Source organism: Lycorma delicatula, chromosome 5, assembly GCF_047948215.1.
Source record: "Lycorma delicatula isolate Av1 chromosome 5, ASM4794821v1, whole genome shotgun sequence".
Lineage (NCBI taxonomy): Eukaryota > Metazoa > Arthropoda > Insecta > Hemiptera > Fulgoridae > Lycorma > Lycorma delicatula.
In genome coordinates this window covers 178,480,237-178,499,212 of record NC_134459.1, presented here as the reverse complement: position 1 = coordinate 178,499,212, position 18,976 = coordinate 178,480,237, and the positions used below count along the sequence as shown (strand labels likewise).

At 33.4% G+C, this 18,976-nt stretch overlaps 1 protein-coding gene across 2 annotated transcripts in view; it reads left to right on the top strand.

The window, feature by feature from the left end:
• puf (ubiquitinyl hydrolase 1 puf) overlaps positions 1–18,976 on the top strand; it is a 405,361-nt gene that overhangs the window by 26,670 nt on the left and 359,715 nt on the right. For both annotated transcript variants that reach the window (XM_075367624.1, XM_075367623.1), the window contains exon 3: positions 11,007–11,476. In XM_075367624.1, coding sequence (XP_075223739.1) covers positions 11,007–11,476 — 470 coding nt within the window. The remainder of the gene's footprint in view (positions 1–11,006; positions 11,477–18,976) is intronic.

The following is an 18,976-nucleotide window of genomic DNA, read 5'->3' as shown; positions in this document are numbered from 1 at the left end:
TTCATAGAAAATGATTGGTGCACTTGTGTACCTATTTCTAAATTACCAATAAATTATACATGGAAAATGGTAAAATTTCACTTGGTAATTTTTTTCAAGAATCATGGATTCAAATTCAAAATTCAAATTGTGGCTTGAAATAATTTTGATAGGAATAATATTAATGAATAATTTTAATATCTGATGATAAAAACTCAAATTTGCACAACTTACATTGTTTTTGTAGATGTTTATGGCAAATAAAAACGTTTCTTGTGCATTGTACTAATAAAAAGGTTATAACCTCTCAAAAATCTTGAAAAACCTGTGTTAAAAGCAGTACCATTTTGACTCACTAAATAAGTGCTCAAAGGGGGTTTCTTGTCTTCTTTGCACTTTACATTTTTTATATTTAGCTCCCATATTGTTGAAGTTGACATCTTCAGTATTTTTAAAATAGTTTTTTTATAATTATTAATGATGAGTCATCATTTAATGATAACTTATCCAATACCGTACCAGTAATCTAATACATTTTTGATTCAAAAATCCTTGTTAAACTTACTAAAACTGAGATTTCAATGAGTAGCCTAAATCTTCTTTCAAAATTTAATTTTTATTTTTATATTGATTTATTTTTGTAAACGCTATCAAATAAAAGATAAATTGTAGCAAAATTTTAATTATTCTTCAATGAAGTAGCCTGTTTTTATAGCAATGAAGGTTTAGTATTTAGTGTGGTTCACCAACAGCTGTGATATCTCTTCTGATAGTTCTCTTGAAATTGTGTGAGCATCCTGTCACTGTAGTTAGTTCAAGTGATGTCAGCTTTTTCAGGACTTTGCAGATCGGTATCCACACTTTATCTTACTAACTTTTTTGAAATGATGTGGTCCAGCCGGGTGGAAAAAATGAACCTGTGTACATTGTCATTTTCAAGGCTAATATGTACCACTTCTTCATTCATCACTGATCATCATACACACAAGCAATAGAGTCTTTTTCCTTAAGTGAAAGTAGTACAATACTTGACACAGGATGGTCTTCATAGTCCTTGGAGTCTGAAGTAAAGTAACATCTTTCAATGCCTTTTGATGCAGGAACATACCTTTTTTATAGTTCTTTTGGCACTGTACCATACAATTTTTTATACACTCTTCATTCACGTAAATTCCTATGGAACTTGTTCTTCCATTGTTTTATGTGAAATTACTTGAAAATAATGTAAGTTTTAACTGATTTTAACATTTTCAAATGTAATATTAAGTAAAACTTATTTATTTAATAAACACTTCCAAACACAGGATGAAATTTGAGACACTCTGTAAAGATGTAAACAGGTCACTGATTAATGTGATACTGACCAGTCTATAACTGCAGTGCTAAATAATGCAAAAAGGATAAATGACCATGCTGCAATATGAATTTTTCTGACAACTGAAAATGACTTCAAGCGCCTATTATAACATGAACACTACAGTTAAATGGTTCAAACCAGTCTATTTCAACTATAGTAATAAGTACAAAAATATTTAAGTGCCAAGAAGACAAGAAACCCCCTTGGAGCACAAATGGTATCGCTTTTAACAGGTTTTTTTTTGTGATTTTTGAGAGGTTATAATTTTTTTATTAGTATAATATACAAGAATTTTTTTTTATTTGCCACAAACATTTACAAAAAACACTAAGTTGTGCAAATTTCAGATTTTTTATCACCAGCCCCATCCAAATTATTTAAAGCCAAAATTTGGATTTTTAAAAAAGTTAGTTTTCAAAATTCATAAACATTTAGGGGTAAGTATATCACCATTAATATTATTTATGGTAAAACTACTAGCATATACCCACATATAAACGAATAATTTAAATTGTGTATGCCAACCCTTCCTCTTGAAAAAAATTACCAAAAGTGAAATTTCACCACTTTTCATATTCAACTTTATTGGTAATTTTCTCATAGAAAGAAGAGAGATAATAAATAAACCACTGGACCATTCTTTTACCTTGAGAAAATATGAACAAATAGCTTTTTGTTTCATCTTTCCAGAACCAATAGTTTTTTAATTATGATTTTTTCCTTAATTCCTTACAATTGCAAAAGTAGGTTACGCACAGTAACAAAAATTGCCGCCAGAGGTAAACTGCTTAAATAAAAAACTTAAAAAAAATAGTTTTAAGGTCCTGAGACATATAGGAAACAATTGGGTAAGTTTTATTTTTTTTTTGAATTGGTCAAGCAAACACCCTTGGGTCACTTCAAGTGTACACCCAGTTAAACAGCAACCCTGTGACCTGTGATTAAAAGGAAAAAAAGAGCATATGCCTTCTGGCGCACCTATGATTTGGCAAGAGCCTGCTAACCATTATGATGAATGCTATTTTTGCTTAACAAATGTTACCGGTTTCAATTCAAACAATAAAAGCAGTATTGCATACCTGAATGTTTGTTCAGCTATGAGACCAATACTTCATAGTGTTGATTTACCGATTAAGATTGCTCCAACACCTTGGACAAAAATTTCTGATTCCCAGAAGGCTCAACCGATGAATCCTCAACTTCAGCAGGTAATAGTTACATTCCAGAATGATCAAATACTGAATCTCACCTCATCACACAAGCAAAACTGAGTGATCTAATTTGTGACTTGTATTTCTCAAAACAACATGTACAACTCTTAGGTACACATCTTAAAGAATTAAATTTATTAAACAAGGATACTGAAATTTTAGTATATAGAAATCAAAATGAAAATTTACTGAAATATTTTAGACTGTTTAATTTTTTCCTGCTGCTATGTTAGGAGGCTAATGTCTGATCAGACATTGAATATGTTATTCATGATCGGCGTTTATTTATAGACTCATCAAAAAGAAGCTTAAAGGCAGTGTTGTATAACTCAAATAAGTTTTCTTCTATACCGGTAGCACATGCTGTAGGAATGAACGAAACATATGAAACTACATCAAAAATTTTAAAAGCTATTAAGTATGATGAACACTCATGGCAAATCATCACTGACTTAAAAGTAATAGGACATCTCGGTCTCCAAAGTGATTTTACAAAATATGTGTTTCTTGTGCTTGTGGGATAGTCAGGCTACAGATAACACTATGCAGTTAAAGAGTGGCCAAAAAGAAATCAGTTTATCCCAGGAAAGGAAAATGTTGTCAATATTCCTCTTGTCGAAGCAGATCGTATTATTTTACCAGATATATTAGTTTTACATAAAACTAGACCTGATGAAGAATTTTGTAAAAGCATTAAAGATGAAGTCAGCTCTAAATATTTAGCTGAGGTTTTTTCACAATTAAGTGAAGCCAAATTAAAGATGGAATATTCATCAGACCACAAATAAGAAAATTAATTCATGAAAGTATATTTGACAGCAAAGTGAATCCTAAAGAACCAGCATTATGGAATTCATTCAAAGATGTCATTACTGGTTTTCTAGGAAACAAAAACACTGAAAACATGAAATATTGAATGAAATCTTAATGAATGACAAAAATTTAGGCAGCAGAATGTCATTGAAAATTCATTTTTTACATTCTAATTTGGACTTTTTCCTTTTAAACTTGGGTGACATTAGCGACGAACAAGGTCCCACTTACATATATTGCAGATGTAACAATGTTATCAAGGCAGATGGGATGAATCTATAACGAGTGACTACTGCTGGATGATAAAAAGAGAAAAGAGAAATTAAGATAAACATTAATGTTTGAAAAATAAAGGTAGTAATTTTAATTATAATAATTATTATTATTTCTGTATTCTATTATTTAAGAAATCTCTCAATATTTTAAAGAGAAATAACTAAAATCTGAGGATGATTAAGAAAACTGATTTCATTTTAGGATTCAGTTTAAAAAATACATTTTAATTCACCTACTTTTAAATCAGTTTCAATTTTTTTTTTTTGACCTGTGTTAGTATTTATTCTTTTATAGGGGCAAAATAATGACAAGAAAAAAGCTAAAAAAAATTGATATCGTAATTTTTTCTGCTCCCCACCTCAAAATCACCTCCCAAGAAAATTTTTTAATTTGTCTACCTTTACTATATCAAATGGAAGAGACTAAAAAAATTCCACTGAAAAATTCAAGGACTGTAAATAAAGAAGCAAGACTGGTTCAGAAAAACTTTTTATTTACAATCCAATTAAATACATGGACTCTTCAAATGGTTTTCCCACTCTTCATAGCAGTGTTAGAACTCAGAAACTGGAATATCCTTTAGATGGTCAGTTATACTGTTTTCTACTGTTCTAAAATGGTATCCTTTGAAGTGTTTTTTAAAGTCGGGAACAGGAAAATGTCGCAGGGACTAAATGTCGCAGGAAAAAGTCAAGTGAATAAGGTGGTTGAGGAAGTACAGGAATGTTTTTCTTTACCCAAAAACTCATTAATTGAGAGTGCACTGTGCCAAGGTGCACTGTTGTGATTCAGCATCCAGTTGTCTTTGATGGCTGATCTCTCATGGGCAACTCTTGTCCGCAGTCTTTCAAGAATTTCTCAGTAAACATATTGATTTACAGTCTGTCCTGTAGGCAAAAACTTCTTATGATCAATGCCATTACTATTGAAGAAACAAAATAGCATGGTTTTGATTTTTGATTTGCTCATTTTGCTTTTTTGGGACGTGATGCGTTTGAAGTGTGCCACTTCTTGCTCCGGCATTTTATTTCTGGGTTGTACTCAAATATCCAAGATTCATCAACAGTAAAAACATTTTTCAGAAAATCAGGATCAGTTTCAATTAGCCCTACCCTGTTGCACACTTCCACCCTGTTGTTTTCCTGTTCAACAGTGAGGTTTTTTGGGACCAATTTTGCACAAACGTTTTTCATGTCCAATTCATTTGCAAAATTTGATGGACTGTGGTACGGTTCAAATTCAATTGTTCTGTAATCATTCTGACATTTAATCGCCGGTCGTACCGTGTCAAGTTTCTGATTTGCTCAACATTATATTCACTTTTTGATGTTAATGGTCTTCCAGAGCGTGGATTGTTTGCAGCTGATTCCCGGCCATCTGAAATGTTTTAAACCACCTAAAAACTTGGGCTCATGAAAGAGCATCATCTCCATATGACCTTTTCAATTCTGAAAAAGTTGCAGTAGCATTCTCTCTGAATTTAACACATAACTTGATTGCACAACGTTGCTTATTAGTATCAATCATTTTTGTAATGCACAACAAAAACTCATTTCACGAAAAGTTTGTTTACGTTTCACATGGCAACAATACGCTAAAAATATTAATAACTAATATAAATCACCTGTTCATACAACCAAATGTCTACTAGTAACTATACCGTGTTGCCACTTTGGCTGCCAAAAAAAAAACAGTCTCATTACTTTATTTACAGACCTCGTATACAACCAGTAAATGTTACCTAAGATTTCTTTTTCTGGGTGGGGGTGAATTATATGAAATTTTATTGTAATATTATTATTAAAAGTTAAAATAAACTACACAAAGGTTTAAAAAATCAAAAAATTGATATTTTTAACTTTGGTTGGCTTCCCTACCCCTAACACTGCTGCCAGAGCATTTTTTCATACACTTGTATCACTACTACTATGCTTTAGAAGACATAAAGAAATCTTGGTTAAAAATATGCAATAAATAAAAAGATAGCTTTTTTCAATTCTTGAGGAACGGTGAAAATTTTGAAGGAATTTTTTTTTTAATTGTTAAGATAAGCATGAACGCATGTACTGAGCCTAATATAAAGTGGGTTATGTTTGCAAAAAATTGAAAAAAATGACCAGAAAAATTACCATATTTATTCGAGTACTCCCCACACTTTTTTTCTTGGAATTGGAGAGACAAAATAAGGGCGCAGGGCTTACTTGAAAAATAGCCTTTAGCCAGGATTATTTATGTAAAGAAAACGTTTTCTTAGATGTACCGAAATTCAATCATATAAATATAGTTACATTAGACTTTCATTTATCAATACCGGATGCCGCTTATACAGAATACATCCTTAATTATTAACATCCTGTTCGTATTATCGATAGGAACGAAGTTACGGTATTTTTATAAAACTGATTCATTCTGTATAGGCTGCATACGGTTCTAATGACACTACAGTTACAGTATCAGTTGCCCATCGTTGTGGTATGAGTCGAGGAATGAGGATTCTCAATAAAATCTTGCTTAATTTCTAATGATTTGTAATTATTTAATGCAGATTAGGTCTCCCTGGTTTTCCCACATTATTAATGCTCCTCGTTTCTTCGAATCGTTTGATGATTTTTTACACTGTACCTTTTGAAATATGGTTACAATTATTAAATGTTGCATTGAACAATTCACAAACTTTATTATATGACCTAACTCTTATCGCCCAAAGCCCCTCATCATTAAAAGTGTGGCATTTTCCTGTTCACTAAGTGACATGTTAATAGCAATGTTAGCGCGTAGCACAGAAAAAAAAAACAATTACAAAAAAGGTAATAAGATGTAAATAACAAAAGTCATTTACAAATGTAAAGGTAGACAAAATTAGTTAGCAACTGATCACAATACATGTTCATAAGAAACTAACGGTGTAATAATGAAAACACTCTAAATGGAATATTACACAACAGTGAAGTAAGCTTCATTTTTGCAACGGTGGTCAGAGACCATCAATGATCAGCTGATCAACATGATTAGGTGACAATATTTTTATTTATTTACTCATTAAATTGGAACAGAAACAATCTTTTGTGTTAATAAAAATTTAAAAATAATTTAACAATTAAAATACTTTAATTAAATTTTAATTTAATTCAGATTAATCTATTTATTTAATTTTATTATTTGAACTAATAAATTTAGTAATTTTCAAAATCCAAGCTTTATCCCACTGCCATTTTGGGTGCAAAATTGTACCAACTCTTTATTTATATCATTAAAGTGACCTTTAAAATGATCTATCACATAAAGGGTATTAACATTTAAAATATTTGAGTTACAACTCCTGGGCCACCCCCCAAAATTGGTAGAGTGCTACATAAACACCAACAGTGTTGTATGTTTTTGTAACTTCATAGACCGCATCAGTTGTTCGACAGCCATTATCTGTTTTAATGTAATAGCTGCTTATCATATTTTTATTTTGGGCATAATGATGGAACAAGGCTAATGATGTTACTGCATCAATTCATGCCAAAAGCTTGTTGATATCCAAAACAAAACAATTCATAGTTTTGCAGTTGGAATACCGTTAAACGTCAGTGATTCAGACAGTGAATTAAGCGCTCCATTTTCATTTAATGAGTTGTCACATGCACTTACAAATTATGTGACAAATTCTTACAAATTCTGTCAGCACCTCGTCGCTATCTTCTTTGATATCAAGAAGGCGTACGACATGGCCTTGCTACGTGGTATTCTTAACAACCTTAAAGAATGGGGAGTCAAAGGTTGTATGCTTGCATTTATAAGGGGTTTCTTAAATGGCTGGACTTTCCATATCCATTTTGGAGATTCCTTATCGGGTAGCGCCACCTTGAGAATGGAGTACCTCAAGGAATTGTATTAAGTGCCACCATGTTTGCTATAGCCATCAACAGTATCTCTGAATGTGTGCAAACACCTGTTTCATGTTCGTTATTTATTGATGATTTTGCCATATATATTACATCCCGTTCAACAGCCACAGCAGAAAGATTACTACAGAACACAATATCTTGGCCTAAAGCTTGGTCCAAAGCTACCAGCTTCACATTTTTACCTGAGAGAACAAAATATGTAATCTTTTCTTGCTTGTGGGACCCTTTTATACCACAAAACTTTCAGGATGAAGGCAAATTGCTATCTGTCATGATATTAAGTTGTTAGGTTTATTTTTTGATAGCTGTTTTACTTGGCTAATCACATTAAATAATTAAAAATGAAATTTCCAAACTGCTAGATATGCTGCAAGTTCTTAGCAACACCAGTTGGGGAGCTGATAGGTCATGTTGTGATTTTATTATTTCTTAGTTCGTTCCCGCTTAGGTTATGGTTGTATCGCCTACTCTTCAGTGTGTAATACCACGCTGAAGATGTTAGATGCCATACATCATACTTTTCTCTGTCTTGCTACAGGTGCTTTTAGATCAAGCCCTGTCACTAGCGTACTTATCAAGTGCGGTGAACCATCAGTTTGGGATAGACGTGACCAACTTCTAGTATTTTACTTTGCCCGTCTTAAAGGGCAACCAAATCATCTGGGTTTTACCACAATTCTTGCGAATCCTAATTTACAAAGATATGAAGAACATTCATGTGATACTGAACGTATGAGTGTATGTACCTGGCAGTTACTACAGTTTTTTAACGTTGATATATCTTCTATTTTTCCAACATATCCCTGTTCATATTCTCAGTGGAGAATCAACCTTATAAATTTTATTTTTGATCTTACCATATACAAGAAACAATCAACACCGCCTGTTTCAGCAAAGTTTTCACTGTATTCTCTCCAAAATAAACCAGACGCAATGGTATACACAGATGAATGAAATCAGAATGATACTGTCAGATGCGCATTTATTAATGGTAGAATCTATATGTTTGGTCTACCTAATACTGCAAGTATATTTACTGCTAAACTGTACGCGATAAATAAGGCTTTGAATATTGCTTACCCAAAATACTGTCATATCCTTATTTGTAGCGACTCATGTAGTGCACTCCAAGCTAGAAGATTTTTACTCTAGAGAAGCTTTGGTCACTGAAATTTATAATGCAGTCGCTCAGTTGAACCATCGCAATACACAAGTGAGTTTCTGTTTAGTTTCTAGCCATGTGGAAATTCCATGTAACGAACGTGCAGGTTCCGCATCCGCATGCAATCAACTTCCCTTCACCACTTGTGTTGCTACATCTGATTTTATTGTATAAAACAGTCTCTTCAAGCAAAGTGGCAAGGTGATTGGACAGCTACCGTTAACAAACTCTGGCACGTTAAAGATTCTGTGATGCCACTCCTCATGCAGAAAAATTTGTTGCGAGGAAGTGATCCTCCATTGATTGCAATTAGGACATACCAGAGTCACGCATGAGTACCTCATGTGAGCAGGACACGCACCACTATGCACATGATGCAACTGCCACATGACTGTACCCTACATTCTTGTGGATTGTGTATGTTATGCGGCATTGCATCATAAATTTAAATTACATAGAAATATTCGTCTAATTCTGAGCAATAATAAGGAAGTCTTAAAGCAGGTATTGCTATTTTTATGAAGTGTTAATATATTTCACATAATTTTAAATGCATATATTTTTTATTCTAGTGCTGAAAAATTATTATTATATTTTTTTTCTGATGACATTACCACAATAAGCTGTGAAGCCTGTGCATGGGATACGGAAAATGTAGCGTATGAAAAAATGCCATGCCTGACTGGGATTTGAAACCCAGGACCCCTGGGCGAAAGGCCGAGATGCTACCACTCGTGCCACGGAGGCCAGCCAATTGTTATGATTTTTATATTCTTTTATTCTGTATCCGAGAAGGGACCTTCTACACCCCTCTTGGACTTTGTTAAATTTATTGATATTTATTTTTTTACTTTGTTAACTTTTAAATAAATTTTACCATATTAAGTTTCCTACTATGATATTAGTTATACATTTTTTACTGATATTTTATCTGTTATAAGTTGTAAGTTTTAATAGATTTTTAATATTTTAGTTTTTAACCTAGGTTTAGTTTTTTATGTTAATCTTTTCTTAGTCTTCCTGTGATTCAAGTTGAGGCCCTTTACACCCATCTTGGACTTTATTAAACTCTTTATTTTTAGTTAAATTTAAAATTTTTAAACACAGTTTGGGGCTTTTAAGCATAATGCATCTTTGCTGAATTGGCTGTATGTCAAAATAAAACTGAAAAAAAAAAACAAATAGTTTTGAAGACTTTGTTGAATCATACTATAAGGTGAGATTGAAAGACTAGCATCATTAGACTAAGTGATTATGTTATAGCAAATTTGATTAATCCATTGATTATTCATAATTACCGGTTATTTTAATTAATCATCAACAATGTTCGAGAATTTAATAAATATATAGCAATTTATTAAATATACTGGTCATTTTACATATTCTCCGTATTAACATACTTTACAAATTAAAATAAAAACTCTATTATAAGCAGTAATTACTGAATTTATTATTTATTTAAATAATCCAAACATTGTTAATTAGTCAATGTTACTGAGCGAAGTGAGCTTAGGTTATGTTTGGTTTGATTATGTTAATATGTACTGAGGAATCGTATGTATATCGGCATAATCTAACCAAATATAATCTATACCTGCTAACCTCGTTTAGTTAACGTTAAATATACAGATTATATATGTTACAGGCGATTGATCAAATAATTGATAATTATGCATAATCACTGGATTAATAAAATTTACCGTAACATATACACTTGAAAGGAAATTATGTTGAAAAATAACAAAAGAATTTTTCTGAAACTGCCTTCTTTATTTTTCGTGAGTTTTTATCAAATACGCTTTGTACATAAGGCATACTCTTAATTTCCTGATGAGTTCCCATTTGATAATCTTGTAAGACAGGAGCCTTAACTTTAGTATAGTATTTTCTTAAAAGCGTAAAGATCTTATTTGGCCAGGCGTGGTTGGTAAAGTGAAAAAAATTGGTTCCTATTGCCTTCTTCACTGAGCCAAATATACTATTGCGTAAAATCACATCTGCTAAAATGCAAATGATCAAGGTGGTGTTCATCCTAAGTACTATGTAATGAACATCACTGACAGAGATTGCAATTTGGATTGGTACCTCTTGTTCTTCAGTTGCTTTACTTGGATCACAGCTATAAGTCTGAAACAGATTATGTAAAACAACTTCATAAAAATGTAAAGCATTTTCCTTTAAATTTATTTTTTCACTGACGATAACAATTTTAATTTCTAGTATGTTAGATGACTAGTTTTTAACTTCTAGTTTGTCGTCTCCTTTTGATATTAGTAGTTGAATCCAGTTAAATTTTTTTGTTTTTTGTTTTACAGACAGTGCATATGTTGTTTTAGAGAACCAAAAAACTATGAAAAATTCCACTGGATAACACAAAGCATTATATTATTAGTAGTTAAACAATTAAAAGCTTTTAAAGGTGAAGAAATAATAAGGACTGCCTCGGCTCATTCTACTCCTGTTTCTTTGCTGTCTTCAACAACGGCACAATCATCTAGTAATAATATTAATAACAGTAGTTTTGATAGTAATCAGCCTACATGTAGCAATAGCAATAATAATAATAATAATAACAACAAAAACAACAACAACAATAACAGTGTTAGTAATAACAATAATAATATTGGTAATAGTGATGATACCAATTTTAGTGAGAAGAAAATTGACTGTGGTGAAAAAAGGCATGCAACAAACAACATTGAAATAAATAACTCGGACTTGACACCAGGTTCCTGTATAGAAGAAAATGATTTATCCAAGTTGAAGAAATCTTTAGAAGATAAAGGTAATTTTTTTTTAATATCGTTAGAGCTTATTTTAAATGTATTGCCAATGTTCTCGCTGTGCAGAGGTACATCTTTGAGTGGTAGTAGTTAGGACCGGTATGTGCTGAATTCAACTGAATTCATGTACTTGGAAACATACTAATTTGTGTGTTTTAAACTTGGAGAAGTAGTAAGTCTGCATCACTGTTAAAAATATTAAATTTGTCTTTGTCATCATTCATTTTACAGTTTTCCTTTACTTCTTGTTCAGTGGCAATCTCTTATCTTTACCATACCCCCTATATCCTCAGTTACTTTCTAATATTTTCTGATTTTTGTTTTACTACTATCTACATTTCCTTCTTTAGGCAAGTTCACCGACCCTGGTCGCCCTAATGTGTTGCAGCTGATCCTGCCCTACAAATCCTTTCTGCTTACTTCATGAATTCATTTGAAGACCTCTAATTTAAAAAAATGAGCTGATTTTTAAAATTTTCCACCATTCTCATATGTAAAGCCTCCTCAATTCTTTGGTTTTCTTATAATTTTTCCATGTTGTAAATATATTTCCCTACATTAAGCTTTTTGTTTCTAATTTCTAAATCTTTATTTGTGCTTAGTTAGATATCCTTTTGGATTAAACTTGTGAGTTATGTAAGAACATCTTTGACTTCTGTCCTTTCTAATTTTATTACCTGAATAAACATATTTCCAATCCTAATGTTAATGTTGTAATTGTGTTATTTTTTTTTTTTTTAATGTCACTCATTACTTTTACTTTACTCTGCTTCTGTTTACTTCGAGTTTATGCCATCTATTACTTATAAAAAGTTTTTATAAATTATACTTTCCATTTACCAATAATTATTAGTAGTGATTATGTTCTAGTGCTTTCAGAAAATACGACTGTTATTTCCATCTTCAGGAATATATGTTAATTAAATATATATTATAAATTCATTTCATATATTAAATTGATCGTCAAGTAAATAAAATCAAGTCATAAGTTTATGACTTTTTGTCATTAAAGTAGTCTCAACTGTTATCCCTGTTATATATAACACTTGAGACTGTTTTATATCAATTTTATTTTAATCTTAACTCGTTTAATACGTGAAGTGAATTTATAATATATGTTTCTGAAGATGGAAATAATATTTTCTGAAAGCGCTAGAACATTGTCACTACTAATAATTGTTGTTTGACCAATTAAAAAAAAAATTGAAACTTACCCACGTGTTTCCTACATGTCTCAGGACCTTAAACCTATTTTTTTTAAATCTTTTATTTAAACAGTTTACCTGTGGTGGCCATTTTTGTTATGGTGCACAACACCTATTTTTGCAATTGTAAGGGTTTGTGGAAAAAATCATAACTAAAAAACTATTGAAGGATGAAACAGAATGAATTTATTCATATTTTCTCAAGGTAAAAGATTGGCTTAGTGGTTTATTATTTACTATCTGTCTTCTTTCTATGAGAAAATTACCAATAAAGTTGATTATGAAAAATGGTGAAATTTCACTTTGGTAATTTTTTTCAATAGGCAGGGATGGCATACACAGTTTGAATTATTTTTCTATATGTAGGTATATGTTAGTAGTTTTACCTAAATAATATTAATGGTGGTATACTTACTCCTAAATTTTTATGAATTTTGAAGACTATTTCTTTTTTTTTAAATTCAAATTTTTGCCTCAAATAACTGTGATTGGGGCTAGTGATAAAAATCTCAAATTTGTACAACTTCACTGTTTTTGGCAGATAAAAAAGTTTCTTGTATATTTTACTAATAAAAGGGTTACAACCTCTCAAAAAATCATGAAAAACCTGTTAAAAGCGATATCATTTGTGCTCCAATGGGGATTCTTGTCTTCTTAACACTTAAATATTTTTGTACTTATTACTATAGTTGAAATTGGTTTGCTTAGAATTTCTCCTGCCACCACCCGATCCGGTCGCCCTAAAGCATAAGACTGAATGTCTGTGCCACAAACGGCAACTGAACCTTGAACAGTTTAGTGACCAGTGTTCTAAGATAGCTCCTAGGCTTACCTAACAGTGTGAGTGGACTAAGTGTGGTGTCATACACCATCGGCTTATGTGTCCCAACCGCTCACTTGTCATGTATTTGCTAAAATGGGTAGGTGCACCCCATCAACTACTAAAAATATATATGTCATCCATTATAAAATTTATTTCGTCTTTGTAGCAATTTGCTGCCACGCCTGGTCGCTGAATGCAAGTACCTGTCCACCATTTTATAGTGCTTGGAGCTATAATTGGCTGATGGTCAGCCATAATCAGGATTAGCTTCCCACGGCAATGCAGTAAGAGTCTTTCCATTAAGTAAACTATGGATGCCGGGTCGATCAATGCAACTGCATCTAGGAACTCCTACATGGTCTGACAATGCGGCTCTCGCCACATTGTCTTACTGCTTGTGAGTGGCCAATTTTTCCCTTGACCTTTAAGTTCCATAGTGGCCTGGTCTCTGGCCTCCCCAAGAGCAGGGCAGTTAAACATCAGGTGTTCATTTGACTGGACCTCTCCACAGATGCACAGCTCATCAGCTGCCAGGTGGAACCGAAACAGATATTGATTCAAGTTAGCATGGTTGGTGAGCACCTGGGCGTTGCCCTTAAAATTGAGCTCAAGGCATACCATCCCCCCAGATCCTGTATAAACTTATATGAGGATCTTCCCTCAGTCATGGTGTCCTATTGCAGCTGCCGTGCTTCCATCACAAGGCTCTGCAGCCTCTTTCGAAGGTGGGAGATGGACAACTGAACGAAATTTAGATCCGGTGTATTGTGATCACTGTTCCGTTCTGGAAGTGGCCCGGCTTAAAACCGCATCCCAAATACCTTGGCCTTCCGGCCTCTTTGCAATCTCCACTTGGCTGCCCGAACTTTCACCACTAAATCGATTGGGAGAGCCTTTCCCAATACGGTGGTAGCCTCGTAGGAGGTTGTTTTAAAAACACCAGTGCATACAATTAAGGCTCTGCGCTGGGCATTCCTTAATTTTTGAACAAGTGCTCTGTTCATATCCAACCTATGCGCCAAAACGGGTGCCATGTAGGAGGTCATGCTTTTGAAGACACCTTGGTACACTGTGTACATTTGACGGCTAGACAACCCATAGTCCATCTGAGCAATCCTAATTTTGTGCATCACTGAGACGGCATCCGCCGCTACTTGGCTAATGTGGTATCTAAACAGCAACTTCTCATCAAACAAAACACCTAGGTACTTATGAACTCTCACTTGGCTGATTACACAGCCTTTATACTTAATGTAGAGGTTTTGATTGTATGATAATTTGTCTGCACTTTTGAGAAGCATATACTTCTTCTTGGGCACAGAAATCTTTAAATTTTGAATGTCCATCCAGCCCTCCGTGGTGTACAAGGCCACTTGTGCTCAATTTTCCAGCTGCAGTCATAAATTACTATGAACTAAAAGGAAACAGTCATCGGTGAATGTCTGGGCTGTGACCTGTTCTGGGAATGTCAGTCCCTGAAACCTGACAAATACTAGATTCCACAGCAGGGGGCTGAGAATGAAACTCTGCGGGCTTTCCCTGGTGATGGATTTTTCTACAGCTAGATGCGCATCTTTAAACAGAGCCATATTATTGGACAAATAGTCACGTTCTACGGTCTGCAGGGCTACAAGAACATTGCGACGTTCTAACTCATAGAGTACGGAACTCCAACACAAGGAAGGAGATGCCTCTATGTCTATAAAAATTGCTAAACCATATTTACAGTCAGCGCTTTCCACCTTGGCAAGAGCATTTAAGATGCAATCTTCAGTGCCAACCTCTTTTGTGAAGCCATACTATCCTCAATTTAGAAAACAGTTCACCTCAATGCTTTCCCAGAGCCGTTTCACAACTAGCCTTTCAAGCAACTTGCTGATTACCGGCAAGAGGCTGATGGGTCGATAACTGCTGACCTCACTCGGATCCTTTCCTGGTTTTAAGAGCACCCTCACCAAAGCCATTTTCCAACAAGACAAGAAGCAGGCCCAGCTTAGGCACCCCATGGAACAGCCTGCCAAGCAGCTCTCTTATGACAGACAGCAGATGGTAGAATATATCGGGGTCAAGTTGGTTAATCCCCGATTCTGTTTTTAATGCCATTTGTGAAATCACTCGGTCTATATCTATGGAATCCACAGCCTGTACGCTAGGGAAGGGCATAGCCCCTGCCCTAATGCCCACCTCTGGTTCACCCACCGAAGCATCTAGAAACAGAGTATCCAGGAACACCTGGTAAAACACCACAGATATTAAAGTGTAGTCATGACCACCAAACCTGCATCTAACAACTGGACAGCACGTGCAGTGACTTTGGCTGGTAACCTGATTTTGCGAGCTCCCAGGGGCTGTGCTGCAACTCGTGCATGGAGTCTTGCCATTACTTGAGTCTGACTTCCTTGATGACATGAACATTACGGGTGCACGTCATCAATGATTTTAGGGGGTGATGCTGGTATCTTCTAGGGCAGGGCTTCTTAAACTTTTTTATATAGCGACCCCCTTCAAGCTTAGGAAATTTTAAACGACCCCCTCCTCCATATAATGAAATATATATTAACTGTAGATGTAGATGTAATATCGCACTATTTTACAATGTAAATAAAATAAGGATTAAAGAATACGTACCCATTCATTTCACATATATATAATTGGAAACGTTGACGGGATATCGGTCGTAACAAAACACAATAAATAGAATGACATAAAACTATATATATATTTATTCAATAGAAAAAATAAACTTTTGTAACAATTTTTTTATAAGAAAACATAAAACTATATCTATATATTCAATAGAAAAAATAAACTTTTGTAACAATTTTTTTAATAAAAACATATTATTAACATCAAACAATATTAATGTGACGGATGTGATTGTTTATTTTTACACAAATAATTAAATCTAGGCTCAATTTGAGTTAGTGCAGATCGTAATAAATTTTCAACGTTTATTAAAGTTGAACGGTATTTTGATTTTATGTAAGTAAATGTGGAAAAGGCTGATTCACATAAATATGTTGTACAAAATGGCAGTAATTTGTTCATTGCCATTTCCGATAGTAGGGGATATTCTGATTTGATTTCTATCCAAAATTCATGCACAGGCACTTGAGAAAATCTAAGTCACAAGGTAGTATCACTTGTTAATTCGACAAATTCTTCTTGTGCTTTTAAGTTTAAAAAATTAATTTCTTCCATTTCAATTGAAAATGGATTGCAAATCCATTGTTGTGTATCGATATCATTGGGAAAATACCTATGCATGTAAACTTCCATATCCTTCAAATGATTAACTATAATTTTTGTTATAGGAGTATCTTTTTTTGAAATATTGTTACTAATTATATACTCGTCAGTAAATGGAAACATTTCGAGCGATCCACTTTCCACTCTGTTCTTCCATATAAGAATTTTTTTAACAAAGGCCTCAAGTTTATTTTTTAACATAAACATATTAACGCAGACTCACTGCATTGATAAATTCATATCATTGATTTTATCAAAAATATCTGCCAAATAGCATAGCTTGAGAAGCCATAAATTATCTTGAAAATAATCGGCCAAATTAGAATTTTGCTCTGTTAGAAATATAAGAACTTCATCTTTTAAAGTTAATAATCGTTTCAAACTTCGACCTTTTGATAGCCACCTAACTTCAGCATGTAACAATAAACTTGTATAATCCGAATCCATATCAATGCACAAATTTTTAAACAATCGACTATTAAGTGCTCGACTTTTAATAAAGTTAATGATTTTGACTGCATCAAAAAACACAGTGTTTAATTCTGGTGCAATTTTTTTAACAAGTGCCTCTCGGTGAATCATACAATGTGTAAATGTAATATGATCATTTCCAGCTTTAACAAATGCTGTAAAACCAAGATCTTGTCCGGTCATTGCTGCAGCACCGTCCATGCACACACCAACACAATTTTTCCAATTTAATCCTTCTTTTTCAAAAAACTCATTTACTTTTTTATATATATCTTTTCCACGAGTATGACCTTCCAGAGGACGACAAAACAGTATATCTTCATGAATGCTTCCCTCATAAATATATCTTACAAAAAGTAACAACTGTGCCATTTTTGAAATGTCTGTCGACTCGTCCAGTTGTATTGCAAATGTCTTTAAGCCTCATAAGAAGCTGCTGAAATTGATTATTGCTAATGTCTGAAATTCTTTTGGACACAGTGTCATTTGATAATGGAATTTTACTAATTTCAGCAGCATACTGTTTTCCATGAACAATTTCAGACATTCTTATAGCTGCAGGTAGTAAAAGTTGTTCTCCAATAGTAAAAGGCTTTTTCGTTTTTGCTATCAAATACGAAACTTCATACGATGCCAATAGATATTTATCATTCAAAGTAACATACTTCTCCAAAGTGTTCTTTTCTTTATTTGATGTTTGCAAAAGACGCTCAAAATATTCTATTGGCTTTTTTGATAACGTTGCATGTTTAGTATTCAAATGTCGTTGCAGTTTTGACGGTTTCATGCTTTCTGCAGCCAAAACTTCTTTGCAAATTAAGCACACTGGTTGTTCTTCATTGTTGTGAGAAGAGCATGTGAAGCCATACTGCAAATATGATTCGTCATATTTTCTTTTTTTTGTTTTGCTAGAAGTCGGATTTGAAGCACTGCAACTTGGTTGTGACGGCGTGGCAGACTTATTAGTTGGAATTTTAATTAGCCATTTATCCATGATGGTTAAATAATAATAAATAATTAAACAAAATGTAGTTGAACTTTAACGTAATAATTAAAAACACCAACTGAAAATTACACAGTAAATACACACATGTCACTACGAAGACAAAGCTGAGACCAAACTGAAGTACAAACAGAAAAATAACTACACTCGAATCTTTACCAGTGCAATGACAACAAATTACGATCAGATCAACCCCGACGCATGGCGTGTTCAAAGTGTGCAGCGCACAAAGGCACCGTATCACAAAGACGCCGAAAAAGAAGCTTTCATTTAATTTTTTTTATTATTCTTTTATAAAAATAATATGCCGATTCGCCTAGCCTAGCTTGATTATGCTTCCGTATTGTATGTGTAAGCTGTAAGGCGACGCGGCGTCTGGGTACTTATAATCACTAAGTTATCTTGCAAACACTGACGCCGGCGGCCAGACATCAATGTCGAACGTTCAGTTGAAAATCGAGGAGCGCGTTGTATTTATTATTTTAAATGCTACTTCCATATTTTCATTTATAGGCCCTACATAACAGTTTTGCATTGCCACTTTTTTCAAAAAATAGTTATAATAAAACTACAATAGTATTTTGTATGATTTTTATTTGTATTTATATTTGTACGTAGTGTGTATACTAATTTTAAAATTTTATTTATAATGATTGAAAAGTATCAGATCTTTGCGACCCCCTTTCAGTAGTCTCGCGACCCCCCTGGGGGTCGCGACCCACAGTTTAAGAAGCCCTGTTCTAGGGGACCC